This window comes from Manis pentadactyla, chromosome 1, assembly GCF_030020395.1.
Source record: "Manis pentadactyla isolate mManPen7 chromosome 1, mManPen7.hap1, whole genome shotgun sequence".
NCBI lineage: Eukaryota > Metazoa > Chordata > Mammalia > Pholidota > Manidae > Manis > Manis pentadactyla.
Window position 1 is genome coordinate 168,156,389 of NC_080019.1, and position 24,921 is coordinate 168,181,309.

The following is a 24,921-nucleotide window of genomic DNA, read 5'->3' on the forward strand; positions in this document are numbered from 1 at the left end:
ATAGTCTAAGCCACTACCCTCTAACTTGTCAGATGGGTTCTTTCCAGCCCAAACCCATGCACATGCTGTTTAAAGTAAGGGTGGCAGAATAAAGTGCTTTTCTGACCACAAGCCCGAAGGTAGGCTTACCAACCAGACTATGAAATAAAATGTTCTAGGCTGGACATTAAGCTGACTTCCATGAAGATAATTTGTAAAATCAAACAATAAAAACTCCTTACTTATATAAACAATTTCTTACCCAGATTATTCGTCCTAAACTGGTAAAAACAATACTAAGGCAGTGTTTGGGTAAGTGGGAAGGCCAATTTCAGGGTTAAAGAGCACTATGTCCACACAAATGGCCCTCACTTCTGACCCAGCTTCAAGTTCAAGGAGTCCGCCCAGACCATCCTCAAGCTCAGTAATTTGCTAGAAAGACACAGAACCCACTGAAAGCCATTATAGTCACAGTTATCATTTACTACAGGGAAAGGCTACAGATAAAGATCAGCCAAAGGCAGTCAGGAGGTTCTGAGTACAAGTCTTCCATTGCCCTGTCCTTGTGGGTCAGGTTGCATTACTCTACCCACACTGTGTTTGAAAATATGCATGGGAGTATTAGCAGCCAGGGAAGCTTACCTGAACTTCAGTGTCCAGAGTTTTTATTGGGACTTCATTACATAGGTACAATTGCTTGATTGTCTGCATGGTTAATCTCAGTCTCCATGTTGACAGATAACCACACAGCTCCAAGTCCTCACACTATCTCACATGGTTGTCTTTCTGGAGTGGCCATGCCCCAACCTGAGACTGATTATCAAGAGTGGCCAACCTTGTCCTAAACAAAGACAGTCCTCTCAGGTGTGACATAAATTACCTCCCAGAAGACAACAGCAAATGCCAGACCTCTCTTTGGATAAGGCCAAATTATTTACCTAGTAAATAACTCATCTTCCTTTCATAGGATCCCTGAATGTCTTATCTCCAAGTTTGAGGCCACCTACCTGCCTGAAATGAAGCAAGCTTTATTGGTCATAATGGGCTTCTGCAGGGGAAATAAAGGAAAGAAAAAAAACCTATCTCAGAGACTTAAAACACCACAGGTTTATTTCTTTTTCACTGTATGGCCAGCACAGGTTGAATGAAGTCTCTGGTCGATGGCCCAGCTCATTGAGCCAGCACCTCTGGAGTGTCACTGTGCCATGGCAAAGCAAGGCATGTAGTGAATAATGTGCTGGCTGTTCAGGCAGGATTGACACACTTTGCTTCTCACATTTCATTGGCTAGTGCAGGTTTGATGGCCATATCTAGTTTGGGAGTAGGGAATTGAACAACGGTTTTACCCTGGGGCCAGAGAAAGAACTGATCATAATAGCCCCAGTTCCTAGGCCAAGGGATTTATCTCTAAAAACAAACAGACTCACATAAAATACTTGTAGCCATTGCTCCTGTTTTTCCTGCTGATTGTCCTACCTAATTGAGACATCAGAATTTGTTGGAATACCAAAAGTTCTGCTTACTTGCTATCCACGACAGCTCTTCTTGTTCTGTCTTCAACTTTTAGACCAGGGTCTGGGACTCATGCTGATGCACCCTATGAATTTATTCCAAAAGTTTATTTAGGTTTTTTGGGATCTCTTGAGGAGTGATATGAAGAGGAAGTTTAAGCTGGCGCATTTCTGTGCATGTACCTCATCCCTCTTCCTCCAAAGAACCCCATCTCTCTGGCCACAAGGTAGTTGCTGAGCCCTGAGTGTACCATGATATTCCACAACTCTATGCCTTTGCTTCTGTGGTTCCCTTACCGAAGTGCCCTGCCTAACCCGTATCCAACAAACCACACAGACTCATATTTATCCTTGAGGATTCAACTCAAATTTGATTCACTGTAATTTTTATGCATTACTTCCCTATATGTGAATCCTTAGGTTTCCTATAAACCTATATTGTCACTGTTTTCTTTTAACTGATTGCCTGTTTGTGCCTTCTGTTAAAGATTTGAGGGTAGAAATGCTATGCTTTTCCATCTTTGTATTCCCAGCACATTACTGGCCGGAACGTAAACTATTTTGCTGAACTGAATAGCATGGAGATTGAGTTCCTAAGGGTCAACAGAAGAGAGAAGTCAAGTCATATTTGGCAGTTACAACACATACTCTTAAAAAAAAAAATCTTTCAATTGAATTATTTCTAACCATTAAAGACTGACTCTTTGTTACATGTAATAAATGACCCAACATATTTGGTTATAACACAAGGATTTTAACAAAGATTTCAGTTGTGCTTAAACATCAGCAGTTGGCTTCCTGGATAATTTATTTCTGTTTAATATTCACAGTCCTTTATCCTAGACTAACTGAGGTTGAACATGAGGGAAATGACTGGATGGGTTTAGGAGATAGATGAAGTCCCTGATGGAGAGCTGTGAACTGCAGTGGGGTAATGCCAGACACATTCCTTTGCAAAAGAAACAAAGTTATGAGGTCATAAAATATACATGCGGCCCGTAACTTTTATTTTAAACCCTGAGGAAAAGAATTGTATACCATTTCCTTAAGGTATATTTTCTTTCTTAAGATCTTGTGTCCCCCTCAAAGCTTTCTTTGGGATATGGAGATAGAGGAAAAGAAAAATGGAGAGGGGAAAAAGAAAAAATGTGTTTAAAATAATTTGATTCAAATGACCCCCTTTCTAAGCCCTTAGCATCAATGTTTTGGGTCACTTACATACAGAGGCTCTGTACTGGTTGCACAGTGGAACGCGGGTTTGGAAAGGTGGGTAGAAACTGGAGATCTCAAAACAGTAGCCTCCCCACTTAGCAGATTGCCAGGTGGAGACTCAAATAAAATTGAGCTTTAGGTAGGGGGCTGTACATCTCAGTTTGCCAGTTCAGGTTTGGCCTTGATATTCTAGCATAATTATTAATGGTGCCCTATTTGGTTCTCAGAAGTATCCTGGTCAGGAAGGTCACCCTAGTTGCAGGTCATGCAGAATGGGGAATCTTGGCATGATGAATGGGAAACAAGATTCCAGAGTGAAGAGGGTCCAGGGATGAATTATTTTATGAGGGTAAATTCTGTTCAGGGTTTTCCTTAAAAGGATTCTTAGAGTGCTTTCTGAAATGCCTTGTGGACTTTCTTGTGACGCATTTCTTGTCATCAGTTTATTTTTCTTTGGTGCAGCTTTTACAGTATCAGTGTGTCTTGGCCAGGCCTGGATTCTTTCAGACGAGTGGGCAGCAGTGAGTGTGTGTATGTGATTCAAGCCTGGACAGATTGGCTGTGAATGGGGTGATAAGAATAGAGAGAAGCACATACTAGTAGACCAAACTTCCTGTGCATAAGCGTTTGAATACTGCTTCTCACTGTCTGAAATAGCATTCATCTTACAGCCAGGATCATTTATTCCCTCTGGAATTAAGCAATAGCACTGGCAGCAGAAGAAACTATTTTGGGAAGGATATGTGGGAGGAATTTTGCTGTGTGTTACAGGCTGGCCAATAAGTACCTTTCAAGCTGTTGAAGACCATGCTGTTCATTGGAACCCTGGTGAATGCAAACTGACAACTTCCGATAACCCCAAATGTAATTCGTGTGTGCATAAGTGGATACACTCTATGATCTATGAAGATTAGCAAAGACTGCATTTAGACACCTAACTCAATTCACCTAAATAGCAGGAAGAGAACTTTCTTTGGAGACTGGCCTCTAAGACAGATGCTCTTAAGGCATAAAATATAACATTTTGTTCCTGTCCTGTTCCTCACATATACCCTTGCAGGTTATTTTTGCATATTCCCATGTAGATGTTTCTAGATGATTGGAGACATTTAAAATAAGGTGATGAATGCTGTGTCCTCACCCTACCCCCTACTCCGTCTACAGAAAGCTGAGGTGGGTAGGGCTTGGCAGCGAGTGGCAGCGGCAGTGATAAATAAGCACCAAGGCTCCTGGATGGACAGGGTACAGAAAGCGCCTGGGATGAGGTTGAGCAGCTATGCGAGCCTGTGTGGGAAGAGGCCATGAGGACGGAACTGCAGCTGGAGTCCAGAAGTTCAGGCAGCCAAAGGGAGGTGGGGGCTCGCTCCTAGGAACCAGTTTAATGGTCCTTTTGATCAAGCTTATTGCATTTGGGGGGTCCTACTTTAGAGGACAGATAAAAGGCAATACAGCTTAAATGACTTCTATCTTGTCATTTTTTTTAAGGTATTTAATGGAAATCAGGAAATTTTGTTGGTCTGTTCCTGTTTAATTTTTTGATACTCCTTCAACTAATAAAGAGCTCATCGCCTTCAGAGTTTTGTCTTTACAAATTAGCCGCAATCAGAAATTGCAAACAGCTGCCCAGTGCTGCTTACAGTTTTTCTATTCCGTTACTGATAACCAGTTTGGAAAGTATTTTTCTGTCAGCAGATTCTTTGTTAATTTTATTATTTTTCTTTTGACTTTGGAATTGGAATTAATATGGAAGGTGAAAATGTTGAGGTTCCCCACCCCAAACAGTACTGTCTAGGCTTATGATAAATGTTTCATAAATTATATCCTATCATTCACAAATATATAGTACATTCACTTAAAGTCAAAATTAATTATCTGCCTGTTTTTCATTGGGAGCTTGGTGAGGTATGTCAGTTTGTGGTACCATTATAGACATGAATAGCCTATGTGTTGATTTTTCTTTTAAAACAAATGAACCATTACTTTCCAGCTAAATGAATAAAATTTTAGCGAGCTCAGGATTTGATATACATTGATGTCTTTCTATCTGGACATGACATGAAATGCTCTTTATTTCTGTTCAACATTCCTACTTTTTTATAATTTTAATTACTCATAAGAAATTGGTGGAAAATACCTTTATCTGGTAATGAGACATAAAAAAAGTTTTGAAAATGTTGAAGCATTTCAAGAAAAAAAATTGAAAATCTAGTTATGCCTTTTAAATTAAAAGACTCTTGAAGTAAAGTTTTCTTTTTGTATCTAAGAGTAGATTTGTCTATAGGATGTTAGAGAATTAATTTTAAGTGCACATGTTAAGTCTACACTGATGAGAGATCGGTAGGTGAAAGATGGAAGGTAGATGAGTAGAGGGTGGAAGGGGTGATAATGTTTTTTTGTTTTTTAAAGGAGATATTAAAACTTCGAAGTGTCTGGAGAACTGATAAATCCAGGAAAGGCTTACTGAGTGCTGCCATGGACTAGGATCAGCACATGGGATTTACAAGTGAGGGGGACAGCCAGCTTTGGTTGGGGAGAAAACTCAGGCATCGTTAACCTGGGTGTCATCTGGTCCTTAAATGCATCTATCAGATGATGGGCAATCCTCACCAGCGCAGCGTCTGTGGGTTTATGTGTGCGATGCAGTCGCCAGTGGTCCCAGCCTCTGCAGCCCTTTTTCTTTGTAGTTGTCCCGGGTCTCACAAACTCACTGCCCTTCCCTCCTCTCTGGATTCCAGGAAAGACAGCGGCTGGAGACCATCCTCAGTCTCTGTGCCGAATACACAAAGCCTGACAGCCGCTTGTCCCCTGGCACCACCGTGGCAGATGTACAGAAAATCAATAAGGAGCTGGAGAAGCTGCAGCTCTCTGATGAGGACTCGGTGTTTGAAGAAGCCCTGGTGAGCCCCGACACCAGACACAGGTGCCACCGGAAAGGCTCCATCCACGATGCGGACTGCGCGGCCTTCGGGAGCCCCAGTCAGAGCAGCGCCGGCTTCCTTTCCCCTAGGAGTTTCAGGAACGATGAACTGCTCAGGGACCTCAGCAGGACCCCACCACCACCATCCTCTGCCTTCCTGAAAGCCTCCAGCGAGTCGACTTATCTAAGTATCCTACCAAAGGTAAAGGCAGCAGAGCAGAACCCAGCATTTGAGGTCTAGGGCTATGCACCTGCATTGGCCTAGAGACCAGAGGTCTCACCATGCTCCTCCAAAATGTTTTCAGTGAGGCTTCAGTTTGAGAGGTAATGAACCTAGAAGTGAAGCAGATAAGGGTGTTCACTGTGAATAACTGATTTGCTCTGTAACAAATGTCGCAGTACAGAAAGTAGAAAACAAGAAGTTTCTCTTCCCAGTCCCTTCAGTCGCACCTCTGAGAAATAAAAACAAAGTGTCTACTCCTTCCTAATATTTCTGTGCATATATATATACACTTATTATAGGTGTAGAACCACATATACATACACATAATGTTCTGTACTTTTTCTTTCCTCATTAAATATCTTGAGCATCTTTGCATGTTAGTAAACACAGCTCCACCGCATTCTTTTTAATGGCTGACTAGTGGTATTCTGTTGTTTGGAAATACTTTGTAAATTGTTTCTAGATTTCTCCTAAAAAATCTATATGCATCAAACATTCTAGGATACATATTTTACCATTATGCAAATGTTTCTTTAGGATCACTTACTCAAAGTGGGATTGCTATGTCAAAGAGTTTGTATGTTATTCATTTTAATCAGGACCAATTTTAGTCAGTTTCCAAATTATATTCTCAAATGACACATTTCCAGGTGACACTTTCACTAATAGTTTATGAGAGCCTTGTTCTCCATATACTTGCCAAGGCTGTGTATTATCAAAATGTTTCAGTTTGCTAAGAGAGTAAGTGTTTTGTTTGTCTTTAATTATGCATAAAAGTTGAACATCTTCCATATTTGTAGTTATTAATTTGTATTTTGACCCACTTATTCATGTTCACTCATTTTTAGAAATTATCTTATTTTTATTGAGTTCTAAGAGCTGTTTGTGGTATGAAAATTAATCTTTTATCATGAGCGGTTTTCCCTTTGATTTTACTTATGTGTTTTAGACATATAGGAGTTTAAGATTTATATGTCATCATAATTGTTACTTAGTCTTCTGGCTCTATGTTGATTCCAGTGCCTTCCAAATTTGAGAATTTCTTAAATGGAGTTCAAGGAAAATCTTTTGGCACTACTTTTTCATGCAGGTTAAGAAATGCTTCCCTCTGAAACAAAAAAAAAATTCCCTTACCTCTTTTCTAGAAAGGATTGAAGAGAGCTTACAATAAAAGGTATAAATTTTATTAGAATAAAATTAGAACACCAAAAAGAGTGAATGGGGGGTGGGGAGAAGCAGATGCCATAACTACAATTTATTTATTTAAGGATACATAGGAATAATTAATTAAGTAACTAACTGGTAGGTTCAACTCTGAGATTCTTGGCAATCATGGCTAAAGAACCAAAAATAAAAAAGTTACATTAGTTAATTTTTTTTATAAGAGAAGGACACATATTGATTAAGAAAAAGACATCAATGGTGCTAAATTCTGGAGGTAAGTTACCACACAGAGTATTATAAGGTGAGTCTGTGTGTTTTTAATGTGTGTTTGGCTGTTAACAAGGCTGTAATAGGCTTTTCACTGAATGTTCCTGGTCGGGAGTTGTCTACTATTGAGTTCTCCCCCATCCTGTCCATCAGGGATCTGGCCTGTTCAATCCCTTCTGTCTTCTAAAGAAGGACCACATTTACCTTGCTCATTCTCAATGGAGAGTAGTTCTGAATGGGACATCTGCCTGCTGCCAGAAAGCTGTGAGTGTCAGGGGTGGTGGATGAAGTAAATGGCCCATCAAATTTGAAAATTTGAGATGTTTTCATCAGCCATTGGGTTTCCTTTGCAGTCCTTGCTTCCTTTTCATTTTAAATCTCTTCTCATTTCTTCCTTCATGGACATCAGCATAATTTTTGTTAAAATGGTGAGCTGTGGGCCCTCTGTAAGGACTGCCTTTGGGAAAACAGGTTCTCCCCAATGGAGGACCAGAGGATCATGACAGAAAAGCTGTGGGTGTGAAAAGGAGCAGATTGTGGCGGATGTTTGTAGTTGCTCAAATATGCTCTTGTGGAATAGGAGGCCTCTGAAGCTCACAGCAGCCTCCACTGTGGCAAGAGATACAAGACTGTGCATCCTTTGGAAACAGGAAGTATCAGGGGGGCTCCTCTGGTTACCACAAAGCAGCTTAGAGAGCAAGTGAGGGGAGATGGGCTCCGGGGAATGAGGTTTTCATTTATTATTTTTTGGAGACCGACATAGGTTACCTCCAGACAAGAGACAGAAGAATTTTTTTTTAAGAAGTCCTGATCATTTGTTTGGGGTGCTCTTCCTCTTGGAGCAATCTCTTCACTGAATTATTTACTTAACAAGGACAGTGTTTGTTTTCAGTCAATCTAAGGATCACGTAATGGAGAAGAGAGGAATGTGAAAAGCACTCTAAACTGACTTAGTGAAACAAAGCTTTTCATGATACTTAGGAAACCTGAGATTTACCACCTCTTGCTTTACATAACTCTTAAAGATGCCCATGAGCTTGGAAATACTCTAATTTGAATTGGGTTTTCTGAACTTGTCTACCACCACCTGAGGTGAAAGCTGAGAGCAGCTCGTTCTTGCTCTTTTTTTTTCTCGCAGTTTTATGGAGCTAGAATTGGCATACAGCACTGTGTCATCTAAAGTGTACAGCACAATGCTGTGACTCACAAATACTGTGCGATGAGTACCACAGTAAGTTTCTCTAACATCCACCACTTCATTCAGTCACAAAAAGGAAGAAAGATAAAAATAGAGAGAGAGGAAGGGGAGGGGAGGGGAGGGGAGGAAAGAAGGGAGGGAGGGAAGGAGGAAAAAAGAGAGAGAGAGAGAGAGAAAAAAAAGCAAGAGAGAAAGAGAGAGAAAAGAAAAGAAAAAAGTGTTATTTCCCTTGTGATGAGAACCCTCACTCCTCTCCGTCCACAGCAGAAGCCCTCACAGCCTCCTCTGATCGCAGGGGTTCTAAGAGATCCACAGGGAAGAAAAGTCAGAGGCAAAACATCCTGTTCCTTAGCCCTTCTTGGTGTGGATTAGGTTGCCTCAAAGATGGCATATTTGGGCATGCACTTAACATGGGCAATGGGCTTATTCAAGCATCACTCTCACTGGAATCTTATTCGCTACTATAAAAAAAAATCCCAGATAGATTAAAATTCCAGCTTTTTCTGTCACCATAAAACTAAAGCTATGTAGTGGCTACCCACCCTTAGCTCTCTATTGTTTTCTGAATTTGGACATAAATGAAATTACAGTATCCCCACTCCATTCTATTATAAACCATTCAGAGTTTTAAAATGCACTTTGAAGATTTTGCTTTTTATAAATAACAAAAATACAATCGTTCCTAGACAGCATTTGTTGACATAAACAGCCTCTCAGATTGTCTATGAGTAAATATCCTGTTGAGATAAATTTTCTAGAAACTTTGAGTTATATACTTATAAGTGCCATGATTACCTGTCTTCACCCTTTACTTGCTTATAAAGTTTATAATTTTGTAAATTGTTCAATTTTTGTTTTTCCATAATGCTTTACTTCCACTTGTGAGAGAGATTTTTAAGCCGTGTTGAAAGCTGAAACCTAATATGAAATGTTGACCAAACAGGATACTGGCCTTCTTGAGTCTTTCCTGCCAGGATTATTAGTCAGTATTTTGGAATGCCATTCACTGGTAAAGGCATTCCTTGTGCCCTAAAACAGGCACCTAAGTATTCGAACAATGAGATTCATTGTCTGTGATAAAAGGTCAGCAATTGTTTTATTAGTCGATAACATATACTGGATTTAAGATGACAAATAAAAAGGCTAAATGTCAAAACTTGGGAGGCCTACATACTTCAGTCCTAATCAACCTGAGATACTTGTGACTTCTCATTTAATCTCCTTTTGGAGCAGCAAAGTAGGATAAAGAATATGAATAAAGAATAAAAAACACAACATGATGCCTGCCTATCTTAAAGTTATTGTTAAGTAAGTTTAATGAGCTTGGTGAGGTACTCTAAATTTTAATGGTTTATTTATTTGAATATTCTTTTCAATGATTAAAAAATAGTAACTTATCTGGTGTCTGTTTTCAATTTCTGATCACAAAATTGTATAATCATTGACTTCCTAGTGCAAAAAATTGCTTCTTTTTCAAAGAGAGATAAAAATTTAAATATACAGTGTACAATGCTGGATCCCTTGAGTTACAGGAAGATTGGTCTCTACTCAGTGATATCCAAGTTAACTAATCTGATTCTTGAAAGAAGAGGCTATTTTCAATTCATTACACTCTCTTATTGAAATAATAGGCAGTCATGTTCTGGCAGTGTATATGATCTAAGACGTTCCTTTGTTCCCTGGGCATTTGTCATAACTCTGTGCAGAGGTGTGAGTATGCCCTCTCTCACTTAATCACTTAATTTTTTGCTTGAGTTTTTCATTCTTTTACAAAGAACTCAGTTTTTCCATGAAATAATTTTACAAATGATGGCTAGTGTCCTATTTCATGTCACAAAAGCCTATTGGCCCAATTAGTGTCTTAAACATTAATAGGAAAAAGGTCTTATAGGATAAAGACATTAAGTAGTGTGCTAGCAGAAAAAGTGAAACATGGATTAACATTTAAGTGTAATTTTAAGTCATTTTGGGGGTCACCAAAGCCTGTATAATCCTGGTTATTAACTTAGTGGAAACTTTTGCTGAGATGGGGCCCCTTGTAATGTGCCCTTGCTTTTCCAGCTTGTGTTGGAAGAGAAATAAATAAGCATGAATCCTCATTTGCAGGTGACCCTAACAGTTGGGACCCAACAATATGACTAGAGATTCAAGAGACTGCTGTAGGAGGTATACTCACTTGGAGGAGGGAGAAAATACAGGGTTGGTAATGAAGGTAGCAGCACGCCCAAAAGGTGGCTGAGCAACATGTGAAAAGTCTTATCTAGATTCTCGTTCCTGCTGTGATGAACTTTCTCCATTACCTTAGAGATGTCACTACAGTCTCTATGGACCACAATTTCCTCATCTGTACAATCTCTTTGTTATTTCGGCTTTAAAAATATATGAATTTATAAATTTAAGTTGGTATGTTTGAGCTAACCTGTGGTTCTAACTACTGAGAATCTGTGGGAAAATGCAGAGTTCCAATCACAAAGATTTTAGACTCCAAATAGGCATGGAGCCTGTGAAACACTAGGTTTGCAACTGGTTTATAAATTGGGAAATTCTGGAACTGGACTATGAACAACCGTTTGCTGTGTTGATTAATTGCAGACCCCAGAGGGTGTAAGTGAAGAACAAAGGATTCAAGAATTGGCTGCAATGGAAGAGACCCGGATAGCAATTCTAAACAACCTTGAGGAACTTGAACAAAAAATCAAAGATATAAATGACCAGATGGATGAATCTTCCCAAGAGGTATAAACCAGAGTTCATTTTTAACCTTGTCCTATTTTTCTTTCTTTCCTTTAGCTTAAAAATACTGCTGCTTATAGACCTTGGAAGCAGAATACATAGAAATCAACATGAGCAAACATTTGTTCAGTGGATACATGTGTGATAAAAACACATTTTTTCCTTGTTTTTTTTTAATCAGATGAGATAAACATATGAAGTCATTTTTAATGTTCCTATGTATAAACAACTTTGTTTTAACTAGTATATACTCTGTGGGTTAATAAGACCTCTCAGCTGAAATACCATGTACTTAGGTGTCCAGGTTCAAATCCAACAAACATTTTCTAAGCATGCCTATGAGTTGGACATCATGATGGTACTATAGGAGGGTTTATGCATCAATCAAACGTAGACCTAGTTTTCTAAGGTTTGCAAATCAGAGAGGAGATGGACTCATATTCTAGGAAGGGACAATTTTTATATTACCTTCATGGAATAAGAAGTAGCCAGTAATTCTTCCTAGGAGGGATCCATGTATTGATACTCACAGATCATACAGAAAGCCTCCTAAGTGGAAGGGGACTGATCACCTGTCATCTTACTCACAGCCCCTGAAAGTCCCCCCTGCTGGCATTGCCAGGAATGCAGCGCTTACAAGCTGCACTGAGTGTAATTTTCATTCCCCACGCTCCAGGGACAAACAAAGACATGGCTGTTGCCAAGAAGGTTCATGCTTGAGCCTGAATCTAAGCAAATAGGCAAAATCTCTTTGAGAAGTAAGCAGACAATTGGTTATAACAGAAAAACTAAATAAAATAGTTTTCTTAGTAAATATATTCCGGCCTCTCCAGCTTTCTGATATAGGATTCCTGAGTCTCACAGGCTCTCTAGAATGTTCTCTAGGTCCCCAATCTGGCTGCTACAGTAGTACTTGTTGAAATGTGTAGGTGTTAAAAATGTACCTCTGAGTGAGCAGCTACAAGTCTCCCTGAAGGTGAAACTTCTCTGAGCTTTGTTTTATGTCTTAGTTGGATATGGAATGTGCTCTTCTGGACGGAGAACAGAAATCTGAGACAACTGAACTTATGAAGGAGAAGGAGATTTTGGATCATCTAAACCGGAAAATAACAGAACTGGAAAAGAACATTGTTGGTGAAAAGACCAAGGTAAAATAAAATTATACTTGCATGCAGTTTTTTATGGGCCAAATGGTGGCCCCATCTGATTGAATTTAGATGTTGCATGGATTACTATGGTTTGGGATTTGTGTGTCAGGTCCCTGGAGCCAGTGGCATTAGAACAAAGTCTTCTGATGGGGCGAGTTGTGCCAGACTAAGAACTGTAAGGTATTGAGCAGCACTGGTGCTGAGAAAATAGAGCATCTTCACGTTGACATTCACAGCAGGTTATCCTACTTGAGATGAGGGAATTGCTCTGTTCCAACCACCCTTTCTGCTCTTCTGATTCCACGTGTTTTTTAAGGAATGATTTTGGTATGCTGAATTTCTTTATTGGGTACCCTCTAGGGGTGGATAGCTTAGCCATATTCAAATATGGTCACTGCATTTCTTGCAGTTTTTCTGTTTCTTTAAAAAGATGAGTGGGAACTGTTCAACTCACCTCTCCTACCGTGCCAGTGTCTGCAGTCAAGTGTGCTGCTCCGTGAACAATGCATTGCGGGCTTCAGGGGCTCCCCACTCACTGCCAAGTGCAAACTGTCTTTAAGACTCAGCTGACCCTTGTCTTGGAAAAGGACTTATTTAAACATTTCAGGCTGCAACCCACCTATCAGCTGATAGCTAATAGGGAAAGTATGAGAAATTATTTGCAGTTTTGAGAATTGAGGGTGGCAGTTGGGTTTTTTGTCTGGTTATTTGTTTATTTTCTCTAGGAGATAGTTGGCTTACTCTTCTTTCACATTCTAAGTTAGTTACAGTGGAACTAAGGCTAAAATAGAAAACAAAAAATTCTAGTTCGGGGAAGGAAAAAAAGCGAGCGAGATTTAACACATTCTTCCTTGCTCACTGTAGTCCCCACTGAGATGAGAAAGGGAAACATTTTCAATTTGAGGAAGTTCTTGTGGTACTGTATGGAAAGCATTTCTAGTGAATGTGGCTCCCTTTTTAGGCCCTTCTTTGCTTGAGACCTATAAATAGGGCATTTGATCTTGGTGCCAGAAAATGAGCTCACAATGATATCGTCAGAAATTGAAGTCAGACTAAAAGCTACACATCGATTTCTTGGTTGCCTACTTGTCACAATTAAACTGCACAGCTTTTTCCTATTAAATTTTATGTATGTTCTTTGAAATAATAGAGAATCCATTTTGGTAGTAGATCTATTTTTCCTTAAAAGCTCAAAGCCAAATCAAAGGGTTGATTGTCTAGTTCTGCAGTGCAAGAGGATTATGGTTTTCAAAGATTCTGCACTGACTCAGAGCGGATACATTTGCTGGAAGCAGCGGATGTCTGTGTTTTGGTATTTCTTGGTATTTTACTATCTATGTCATCCTGGAAAATGGGTGGGACAGAGAAATGGGGTGTCATGTTATCTACGAATCTTTCTGCTGTCCTCATCCAGGTAGTTATTTATCTTTGGGCAGCCCACAGACGGCATGGCCTGCAAATTCAATTTGTCTATCTGTCGTTAGCATAAGATTCCACACAAACATGGAGCAAGTTGATAGGCGCCAAATCTCACTTTCCAGGGAAAGTGGTGTTACGTTCTCTGACCTAGAGTAGAGGCGGAACTCCAGGGACATGGGAAGACACAAGCAAGGAGGATACCTCCATCCTTCCTATTATTTAGGTGGCTTGACGGAGACTGCATAGGAGAGTCTTGATATAGGATACACTCATTCAGCTGTTAGGGGATTAGTTGGTTTTGGAAGCTGGGTTTATGGTTGTCATCACATGGTGTGAAACATGGCAGAAACTGCCTCTGGGTGAGGGGTTCCAGTAGAGGATGAGGGAAGGGGAAGCAGACCTGGCTAGATGATGCCACTACATAGTCTTGACCACCAGCCACAGACAGAGACCGAGGGCTGCTTAGCTGCATTACTGTGTTGCTCAAGCAGATTTACCCGACCACTTATGAGACGCTGTTTCATGCCTTCACTCTGTCTAAACCTCTGGCCATTTTCTTCCCACTGGCTCTGAGATCATCTCACCACCTAATTCACTGAGAAATGAAAAGCAGCCCACCTCTGCCCAGCTGAGGAAGGCCATGTCTCCCCTCCAAACCCAGTGCCTTTGGGTGTGATTTGGGTGTCACCACATCCTAGTGCCCCCAGCCTTCAGTCCTTCTACACCCCACGGCCCCGGCCCCGGCCTCGGCCTTTGCCCGACCTTTACTGTCAACATATCAGCATTATTTTTTAAAGGTATTATTATTTAAAAATAAACTTCCTTCTAGCTACTATCTTATGTTGCTTCTCTTCATCATAACCAAACTTTTTAAAAAACAGTTTCTTGCTACACTGTGTATCCTCTTCCTCGGTGCCCAGGTAACCAATTCCCCCACTCCCGTTGGCTTAGGCCCTGCTGCTCTGTCAGGTTTCCCTCTGTTACGACTACTAGAGACCCACGGGGCTGCCCACCCCACTGTGTGCATTTCAGTCTTCCTGTGGTCAGAGCGCTGAGCAGCCTTCGAAGGCTGGACTCTCTTTCTCTTGGCACGTCTGCCCTCCCCACCCTGCCCCTTGGCCTCTAGTGCCTCCTCCTCTGGTTCACCTTCTCCTTCACTTACTCATGTCTCTGGCTTGTCCACCTGAGTTCCTTTCTCTTGTTCCTCTGCCTCTGCACACTAGTTGTTAGAGTGCCTCTGATCCGAACCTCCTCCTCTTGCATCCTCACATCTTTTATTTAGCCATGGCTTCCAATAACCTATATATGCCGGTGACTACAGCCCTTTTCTGAACATCCTACTCATATCCCCTAGCCCACCTGATGTCTCCACTCTGTATTTCACCGGCATTGCCAACTGAACACTGCATTACTGAGCTCTTTATCTTATCCTTCCCCTTACCTTCCATGTGGTCCCCACCACCACCTCCAATCCTGGTCTTCCTCCCCTTTTCCCAACCCAGGAAGTGGCATCTCTGTCCACCTGTACATCCAAACAGAAACCTAGAAGTAGATCTTGACAGTTCTTTCTCCAGCCAATTGATTATAAAAATACTTCTCAATTACTTCAACTTCTCTGCATCTCCACTGATAGCATTCTTTTCTCAGTTACCAGAATCTCTTTTAATTCCATTTCCATTTGCTACTGGTCCAGTCTCTTCATAGCAACCAGAACAATTTTTAAAAATATATAAACTAAATGAGATCACTCTGGTTTCTGTTTTGCTATACTTTACATAAATCTGCACTCGTTAGCTGTCACATGCCTTTCTGCAACCACTCCCCTTCCTCAACACCATTCTCATAGTGGCCTTCTTAATATTTGTTAAAAGATTCATCCTCCCCGCCTCCCACCAATGTCCCTTGCAGGTCCGTTTCCCTGCCTGGAATGCCCTTCCCCATATTCCACACCTTGTTGGGCCTGTCTTTCACGGCTGAGATTTGGTGTTAGTTTTTCAGAAAAGCCCTTCCAGACCTGTCCAGTTCAGATTATGGTCTCCTTGTTGTTCTCTTAGTCCTTTTACAATCACACTGTATAACTTACATTTGTTTTGCGCTTTATAAGTACTTATTTCCCTCTCTGGCCTGTGAAATAAAGGAAGGTACTGTTATCTGCTGTTTACTCAGCTCATAGTAGATGTCAAAATACCACTAGTGTGTTCTGGGAATATTGTCTTTGGATCTTCTGCTAATAGCCAGTCCAGGCTGCGCCTCAACAGAAACACTGAGCTGAACACCTGCCTAAGAGCTACATGCTGCCAAGTTTTGAGACATCTGGGATGGTGTACCCAAGGGCACATGCCAGTGTGTTTATAATCCCGCTGCCAGTCAGCCAGAGGGTAAGACAGAAGGAAGAAGTAGCTTCTGCCCTTCTGGGTCTCATTTCCTTTTCCATACACCTGTTGCTGCTGTCAGATAGGAACTGTGGAATGAGAAAACCAAAGCCCCAAAAGATATCTCTGTTGGGCAAGCTCCGATTCAGATGTCGACAGCACATCCGGTAAGTCTGGCCCTAGTTTTTTGGAGGCAAGGCCTGGAGCCATAGGAAGAAGGTATAATAACACCTCAGAGTTCAAATCCTGGTGATGTTGGTTCCTTGGCTCTTGAGACCAATCATTATTATTTTTTCTCTGCTAATTTGGGTATTATTCTATTTTATATATTTTGTATAAATTAATATAAAGGTATCCCTCACTTTTTGAAAGTTTGCATTATGCCACTTTGCATTTTGCTGACCAAGAGAAATCTGAAGAAAATATTTGTTTTATGATAAAAGGCCAAAAGCAAAAACAGTGTTCAGTGTTAGCTCTACCTTGAGCCATCATGGAGGCAGCCTGCATCCAGAGCAGCCAGTGGGCCCCTGCAGCTCCCACCCAGGGACCACACTCAGCCTCTCAGCATCAAGCCGCCAGTGTTTTGCATGGTGTCTGAGAGCATCTGCACTTTATCTTGATTTATTTTGTGCATCTGTTAGCAAGAGGTGTCCTAAGGTATCAGGAAAGCCTAAGAGAGGTTATTTTTGGGGGCTGGGAAAGCTAAAAAATTTTTCCATACAAATGAATTGTAATTGCTTTTTCTCTCTATTCCATTTCAGCTTATGAAAGGTTTCATGTGAAAGCTCTACATTTGGATAGTGAGGGAAACCTGTGTGTTATAGATGATTATTATTTATTGCATGTTACCATATACAATATAAACTACAAATGTATATACAACATAAAATACAGGCAATGTATTCAATTATATATTTATTGAATGTTTCTGCAGTGGCAGCTTGGGCTGACCTTTCACTGCCCTTGTGGGTACCACTGTCGAGAACATCGGTAAGCCAGTTGCCATGCAGCCCTAGGCTCAATGCCATCTGTCTATGGTATCCTCAGACTGTAGCCATGTGCCATATAGAGTGTGAACACTGGGTAAACCCTAAACAAATATAAGGATCTGACTCGAACATAAACCCAGAGGGTATGTTTATTTGATGAGGCAAATAAACAAATGATAAAGCAAAGAGGCCATAATGCTTTCCTGGAGCCAATGAAAGGAAAGAGAGTTGTTAACCTCTGCTCTAGTAAACTGTAGTTTAGTGGGATTGGTGACTGAGAGTGGGGAAGCTATTGAAACATGGAGCTTGGCTTGGGCAAAGGCCTGGTTGTGGAACTGGCTTTCCTTCCTTCCACTCCCCCACTCAAAGGCAAAACCCTGTTTGGGGCAACTGCCAAGAACATACGGACATGTGCATTTGTTCATTAGGTTTTCTTTCTGTCTCTGTCTATTTCTGACTATGTTAAGAATCCAAAACTAAAAAATGCAGTTTCCTCTATTTTTGGATTATCTTGTCTCATCTCTGCTTTTTAATGTACACAAATCAAAAGTCAGCTGTGCTGAAATTAAGCAAAATGGTTCAGGAAAGTTTCCGTTTCCATAGCCTTGTTGAAGAGTCTTCCCATTACCCAGATGGTAATCATAAATCCCAACCATTCTTTTGTTTAAAGAATTCTCCTCACACAGATAGGTTATGGTCTGCATCCTTTTATAGCTAAACATGCTTATGGGTGTGAACTGAAGCTTAAATCGGTCTATGCTGCACAACATGTTCCTCAGAGAAATCTTAAATTATTTGACTAACTTTTCTACAATGAGCATATATCATATCTTATATGGTTACATTTTATTCCCCATTATTATCTTGCCCAAATACCCATTACTTCCTCCCCATCCTTCCATCAGAGCCAGGGGAAGACAGAGAGCCTGACCCAGAATTCCTCAGCAGAGTGCTAATGCCTCTTGAATGCAGAGCAATTGCCCAGTCACAGCCAGTGTTGAGAAGGGACCCAGCCCTTCCCGTGCCTCTGTCTTACATTTCAAAGTTAGCTCCTTTGTTGGAGGAAGTGGAAATACATTGTGGGATTTGGGGATTAAATCAACAGGATTCCAGATTAGGGTTATTTTTTCTTGTGGTTGTTTGACTATGTAAATCCTTAGTGTTCTTATTTGCCAGTATTTTCTACACCAAACATTCATTAATTGTGTAATTACAATGTCAAAGCTAAAGGGAAAAGAATTCTAAGAAAAATACAAGGATGTGCCTCATCAGAGGTGGGCTGAGAATGAGTTCTTGGTAATCATCACCATTTGTTGACACAGGTCCATAATCTTTCCTCTGCAATTCAAAAATCTGAAAAGTTTTATAGGGCAAAAAATATCATTTTGTGAGATCAGCACTAAGCTTAATTGGTTGCAAAACCTGACTGACTGATTCTGTTCATACTTGGCCTGCATCCTTTTATAGCTAAACATGCTTATGGGTGTGAACTGAAGCTTAAATCAGTCTATGCTGAATCTGTTAGGATGCCTGTCTCCTAGCAAGCCACCACAAGGTTTAGGGACTGAAAGAAAAGGGCTTCTCAGGGTATGTGCAGAAGACTTTGGATGGACAGACCTTAAAAATAATGGTTTAGGGACTATGAATTTTAACACGTCAATACATCAAATTTCAAACCTGCCCCGGCATTTCATGAAACATGGCCCAGATACATAGTGTGTGCTGGGTTCTGTGCTGAACAGTTTGGAAATTCTAGTGATGGATTTTAATTTTTAAGAAAATCTTTATCAAACTAATAGGGCTGCCAGATTTAGTGAAATAAAAATATATAGGATGCTCAGTTAAACTTGAATTTCAGATAAGCAGTAAAAGATTTTTGGTGTAATTATGTCCCACATATTATTTGATACATACTTACATTAAAGATCATTGATTGTTCATCAGAACTTCAAGTAACTGGGTGTCCTTTATTTTATCAGGCAGCCCTATAACTAATAAATAATCATCTTTTCAGAGCAACCTTGAACCATCTGATTACCAAGTAGTACCTAGATATGGTAAGATTATTTTTTCATTGGTATTCAGGAATTTCCTGTGTGGTGTTGGAATTCAACTAGAGCCAGCAAGTTACATTTCAGTTCCTTCCTTCAAGAACAAACTTAAAAGAGAAAACTTAGGTTACTGTTTTCTAACCACAAATCTAGCAAAATAAGTGGTCCTGACAAGACTTGGGTTATTAATTTCATTCAAGATTATTGGCAACTCTGTGTACAAGTTCAAATTATTTAGGGTAAATTTATAAGCATTTGCATGATTAAAAGAGTCATTTTGCATCAGAACTTGAAATGCATCATTCCTCTCCAAGTGCATATTGGATATTGGAATTCACAGTTTGTTTTTCATTTAGTTTACTTGAGGCATTATCTGAATGTAAAAATTTTACAATTGGGATGTTACTTGTAAGAGAGGCCTTTTGTACTATGAAGTGAAGGTGCTTAGGCCAAATGTTTTAAGAAGAATTTTTGGGAAATCCTGTATGAAAGTCCTATGTCTTTAGAAAAGTCAAATTGTAGTTAATAGTCTTTGCCTCTCACATCATCCTGGGTGGCTAAATCAGTGGGTTTCAAACCTGGATGTATATTAGAAAACCTCGAGAGATTTTTAAAATGCTCTTTCCCTAGCTTATGCCTCTGGATTTCTAAGTGGAAGAAACTCATGCAGGTTATGCTAATGTACAGTCAGGGATAAGAACCTGAGAGCTAAACAGACTGTGTCAATACAGGAAGAGCACGAACAGAAGCGGCCGCATTCAGTTCTTGGTTTTATAAATGCCCCCTTGTACCTCTGCATTTTTCTAAGGTAATTCTAATTCCTTACAATCTTACTTTTTCAACAAAGTTAAATTTACTAAATTTATTAAAAATGCATTTTAATTCATTTATTTACTGAATTATGAATCCTTAAAGAAAAATTATACTCTCTCCCAATTTGGTATTTAGAAAATATTGCTGTGCCAATAGTTGTTAGAATAAATGAGTTTACCCGTTTAAATCTGGGAGAAGGGAATAACACCTAGTTTTAATATCTTACATGGCCAGGAGCAAGGTTCCCTGAATCCCTGAGCCCTGGAATGCCATCGAATCTGTCCATCTGTTGATCTTTAGAAGGTGATACTTTCAGGTCTAATTAACTGGTTGCAATCTGGAGCTAATTTTCCTTTGCAAACTTCCTGGGCAATAAATAGAAGAGAGGAATATTAATTTCTTTCTGGCTCAGAGTTGGTCAGCTTCTGGCTTGTGCAGGAGTGATAGTACCTCTGTTGTCCCCTGTGATTTATGGCCGGGCCCACCTGCCACGAGTCCTTTGATCCTTCCCCTTTACTTCCTTTGCCCTCATTTGGCCCCAGCAAGCTTTTGCTCTGAGCCCCAGGTGGTGGTCACAGCATTACTGAAAAACCACAGAGAAGCTGCAGAAGGTTCTGGTGGTGCCTGCTTGTGTAACTACCCCCTTGTATGGAATTGCAAAATGTTTTGAGCACCTCAGAAGGAAAGCAGTATGTAAACATAAGGTACTTTTTATTAGCTGTTTATTTGTGCTAATTATTAATTTAAAAAATTGAGAACATCAGAATAGTTTGGTTATTTCTTCAGATTTGAGACCTGGCTTTTAGGCCAGTGTCTTCCATATTATCAAATACTGCATTAATGTGTCCTATCAAATATAACTAAGTGTTACAGCTTTGCGTATATGGTATTTAATTATAATTAATACTTAAAAAAAACCACTTTGGAACTAAAATGCTACAAAATTCAGTATCTAGAAGTAAACCCTTTCTGAATAAAGTTCTTTTGCTGTGTAAAAAACAGGGCAGTCTTTGACCTGCACACAGAGGAAATTTTCCTAGCCAAAAAGACAACAGGTGTTTTGTACTATTGGTTTTATTATTTTATTTTGAAAATTATTAATTCTGAAATTAAAGACTAATATTCAGTTTTACTGTGAATGAATACTGGAGATGCCTTTATTCTGTGAATGATGCCATTGCTTTCTCCAACTCCTGCCCTATAGATGTGCACAGTGAGCAAGCTTGCCATCAAAGACTGAGAAAACTTTGCTAACGGTTAAGTTACACAACCATTTTTAGGTTGATATATGAAGTAGAATTTTCAGTTTTATGACTTCTGGATTTAATCACTTTGAGGAAAAAAAGTGCACTTCTAAATCTAAATATATATTTACAAAATGCCTCCCTTCAATTTTAAAATATAAGCCAAAAGTGGTGACTCAAGTGAAAGGGTATAGGGATTGTTGTCCCATGGTTTTAGATGTAAACTATAACCTCTTCTACAAAGAATCTAAATATCTGTTTACACAGGAAATCATGGCCATTTGGATGAAGAAATAATAGTAAGTGTAATTTTATAGGACTATTTCAGAGCTTCATCCTTTTACAAAAATCTCACTGTGATTTGCTTAGAAGCCAGTTTTATTTCTACCAATTCCCACAGAGGGAATGAACTAAGGGAAGCAGGGCGTTGGTCTTTCTGTTCACTGAGGACCCAGTCTTGGTTGTGGCTTGTAAAGGCCTTTTGTTGAGGCTGAGAGTGTCGCACAGGAGATCATCAGGTCTGCACTTTACGTGAAGGGTTCACAGCATCATAAAGGGACACAACTAGGAAGACTGGCACTAAACTGATGGAAGTTTTGTTTCCCGATTCAAGAGCATTGTAAGCCCATGTGATCAGTGTAAGACAGTATTGGCCCATTACACCCTGGACAATGTCCCGAGTCACTATAGAGTGTGTGACTTGGGAGGGAGTTAGTGTCGTCTTGTCCTTTGTCTTCTATTCTCTAACTACTGGGCAGTCTCCTTTTGCTCACCGTGCATGTCTCAGTCGTTTTATATTAATCACTGTAGAGAAGTCTACATCTCCAGTAAATGCCACACTTTTGGGGTACCTCAGCTGCCTGGCACACCTGCCCCTCGTTGCTTTGTTTGCCTGTGTTTTTACAAGCTCTCCCAGCCTTTGAATGAAATAATCTCCTTGGAATCAGCTTTTCCAATGGCTGAACTCTGAAGTTTGCCAACTATCTAGAAGTGTTTCAGATGATCAGGGCATCAGCTAGTGCACCTTGTGGGCCTCTGGCCTGAGAACAAACTTTCAGTAATTTCCAAAGCATGCTTAACAAATGCCTTGAGCAAATCAGAGTAGACAGGACTTGAGGTAAATGCTTGCTTTCCTTTGTCCAGTTCTCTGCCAGGTGACTCTTTGCAAGACTGTCTTATGAATTCCACTGGCGTTTTGTCTTGTCTCTGTTGACCACTGACCAACATGGCTGTGGCTTCCTCTGCTTTTGTAACACGGTGGCAGGAAGGAGGAAAGGAAGGAAGGATGTGGCCATCGTCAATACCCAATTAAGTGGACTGTGTGTTGAGAATGCAGAAATGGGGCTCCCTTGCCTTTATTGCCACTCATACCCCCTTATCCTAGTCACTAACATGCTATGTTTCTGCATTCATTGGATATCTAGAGTTTGTGTGTATTTGCTTGTGTGTTATCCTTAGGAAATGTTCACTAACGCCTGCTTGAGGTGTGAAGGTAATTTCTATTCTTCTATTTTCTGATTTCTGAACTTTAGGAGAAGGTAAAGCTTGATGCTGAAAGGGAAAAACTAGAGAGGCTCCAGGAGCTATACTGCGAGCAGAAGACCCAGCTGGACAATTGTCCTGAGTCCATGAGGGAACAGTTACAGGAACAGCTGAAGAGGGTCAGTAGCAAACAGGAATGCACCAGTTGTCTTTTGTTTTTTGTCTTTTCAATTAAGTTCCACTCGCCTACTATTTTCTACTCACAAGTTTGCTTAATTCTGGTCTTCAGATACTTTTTAAATAGAAATATGCATGCTGACAGTATATATTCTTCCATGCTAATCAGTGAGGAAAAGTTCCTTGTTAGAATCCTTCACCTATTTTAAAATGCAAAAACATTTCTGATTCATTCCTTGTAACAAAAGGGAGCTAGCTATTCCTGATGTGTAACCGTCACCAAGATTGGAGCATTTAAATTAACTGCCGTTCTTGCCCTGCATTTTCTGCTGGTTGTGTGAGTATTGTTTGCTTTCGGGTTTTTTTTCTCAGCTTAATTTTGTACTCTCATCCAAAAATTATCCTGTTCTATTTGCCACCCCCACCCCCCACTCATTGTTTTGTTTTTCTTTTTCTTTCTTTTCTTTGTGACATTGAACTCATTAGCACAATCACAAGTATCAAGACCCAAGATGCAGAGCACTGCTTCTCATACAAGCGTCCTAATTTTTTAAAACTTAGGGCAGCATAGACCTTCCAGTTGAGCTTTATAAGGTTATCTCTGATCCTTTATGTTGGCAGTGTTCAACACAACCGTGCTGGTTATCTGCGGAAAACAAAGCTTCCCAGATGGATTGTTTCACAAACACTGGCAAGGCTGCTTAATGTTTCAGAGCCTCTTGACAGCTGGGGTATTTGTTCAAAACAGCAGCCCAAATAAACTGTGACCCTGGGGAAGCAGTCATTAATAGTCTTGGGCCTCTAAAGGAGTCACATGTAGTAATTTGTCCTAGGTGACTCACAAGTTATGTGGGTAGAAAAGAGGGCTGGTTTCAAGCATGTTATTATAACTATACCTTTTAGGAATGGGTAAGCTGAAAACTCAGTGTAGATAGCCTACCACTGAAAATGTTTAAGCTGACCTTTAATTTAACAAACATACTCAGAGTAGCACTAGGTTATGAAAAATTGCAGTGAGAACTGCTCAGTCTATTACAGAGGTTGAAAGCATCTTAAAGAGCACCAAATGCAGACAAGCTTAACTGCACATAGCAATGTATTTGTTTGTTGTGTTTGTTACTGGTGGTTTCTCACAATATTGGATCAAAAAAGTTCCAACAATGTTCCTTCCTCTTTGCTCATTTTATGTGTACAGCTGAATTTGCTGTGAAAAGATAAAACTTCCTGTCCCTCAATGTCATAATTCCCTGGAAATCTTGTGATAAAAAGGACTGGGAAGAGAATAGTAGTTGTAAAATTATTTTCATGTGTACTTTGTGTTCATGCAAGCTCATGAAAGAGATTGGGAAACTGATTTTTCTAGTTGTTTACAGTTTTTCAAATCTCCTTATTATAAATATTTTATAGTCATCTTATCACTTTATTTAGAGCAGGCAGCATGGTTATATATTTTGTTCTTCCCATCCTTTACTTTCCCAGTAATTATTTGCATTTTTTATAAACATTGATGCAAATAAAGTTGGTAAATTCTATTGGGAACCTGGACCCGGATTGATATAAATAATTACTGCTTGCTTAATCTAGCTCCTGTAGGATAACTCATATATTTATATATGTTATAAGGATACTGACTGCAAAAAGGAAAAGAAATGGGACCGACAGCCTGTTCCACTAATTGAAGGCAAAGACTCTTTCCTCTTCCTCTTCAAGCAGGTTGTAAAATTCTTACCATAAAACCCCTTTCCTAAGGAGAGGTAGCTTCTGTTCACCTAATATTGAGATGTCTAACAATTCTGTATTCCAGAGATAATGACCAGAGTAGCTCTTTACCAATCTCTTGGCTTATTAATCAGTAAAAAGTTCACTTATTTCATGAAAAGTCCATTCCTACTAGGAACTTCCTGTGTTACCACAACTCATTTCCCTTCAGACTCAACCACTTCAGAATACCACTTCATTACAAAGCTTGTCTGAGGCACTTCAACTAGATTCAATAAAGGTGATTTTATTACAACTAAACCT

The 24,921-nt window shown here is 39.9% G+C and overlaps 1 protein-coding gene across 11 annotated transcripts in view; it reads left to right on the plus strand.

The window, feature by feature from the left end:
- Window positions 1-24,921, plus strand: part of PHLDB2 (pleckstrin homology like domain family B member 2) — a 215,119-nt gene that overhangs the window by 153,345 nt on the left and 36,853 nt on the right. For 9 of the 11 annotated variants that reach the window (XM_057502499.1, XM_036933125.2, XM_036933126.2 and 6 more), the window contains 4 exons: window positions 5,438-5,821; window positions 11,064-11,207; window positions 12,215-12,352; window positions 22,773-22,901. In XM_057502499.1, the coding sequence (XP_057358482.1) occupies window positions 5,438-5,821; window positions 11,064-11,207; window positions 12,215-12,352; window positions 22,773-22,901 (795 nt within the window). Of the gene's footprint in view, window positions 1-3,831; window positions 4,055-5,437; window positions 5,822-11,063; window positions 11,208-12,214; window positions 12,353-22,772; window positions 22,902-24,921 lie in introns of those variants that run through there. The other 2 variants (XM_057502522.1, XM_036933130.2) reach the window with 2 other exon arrangements.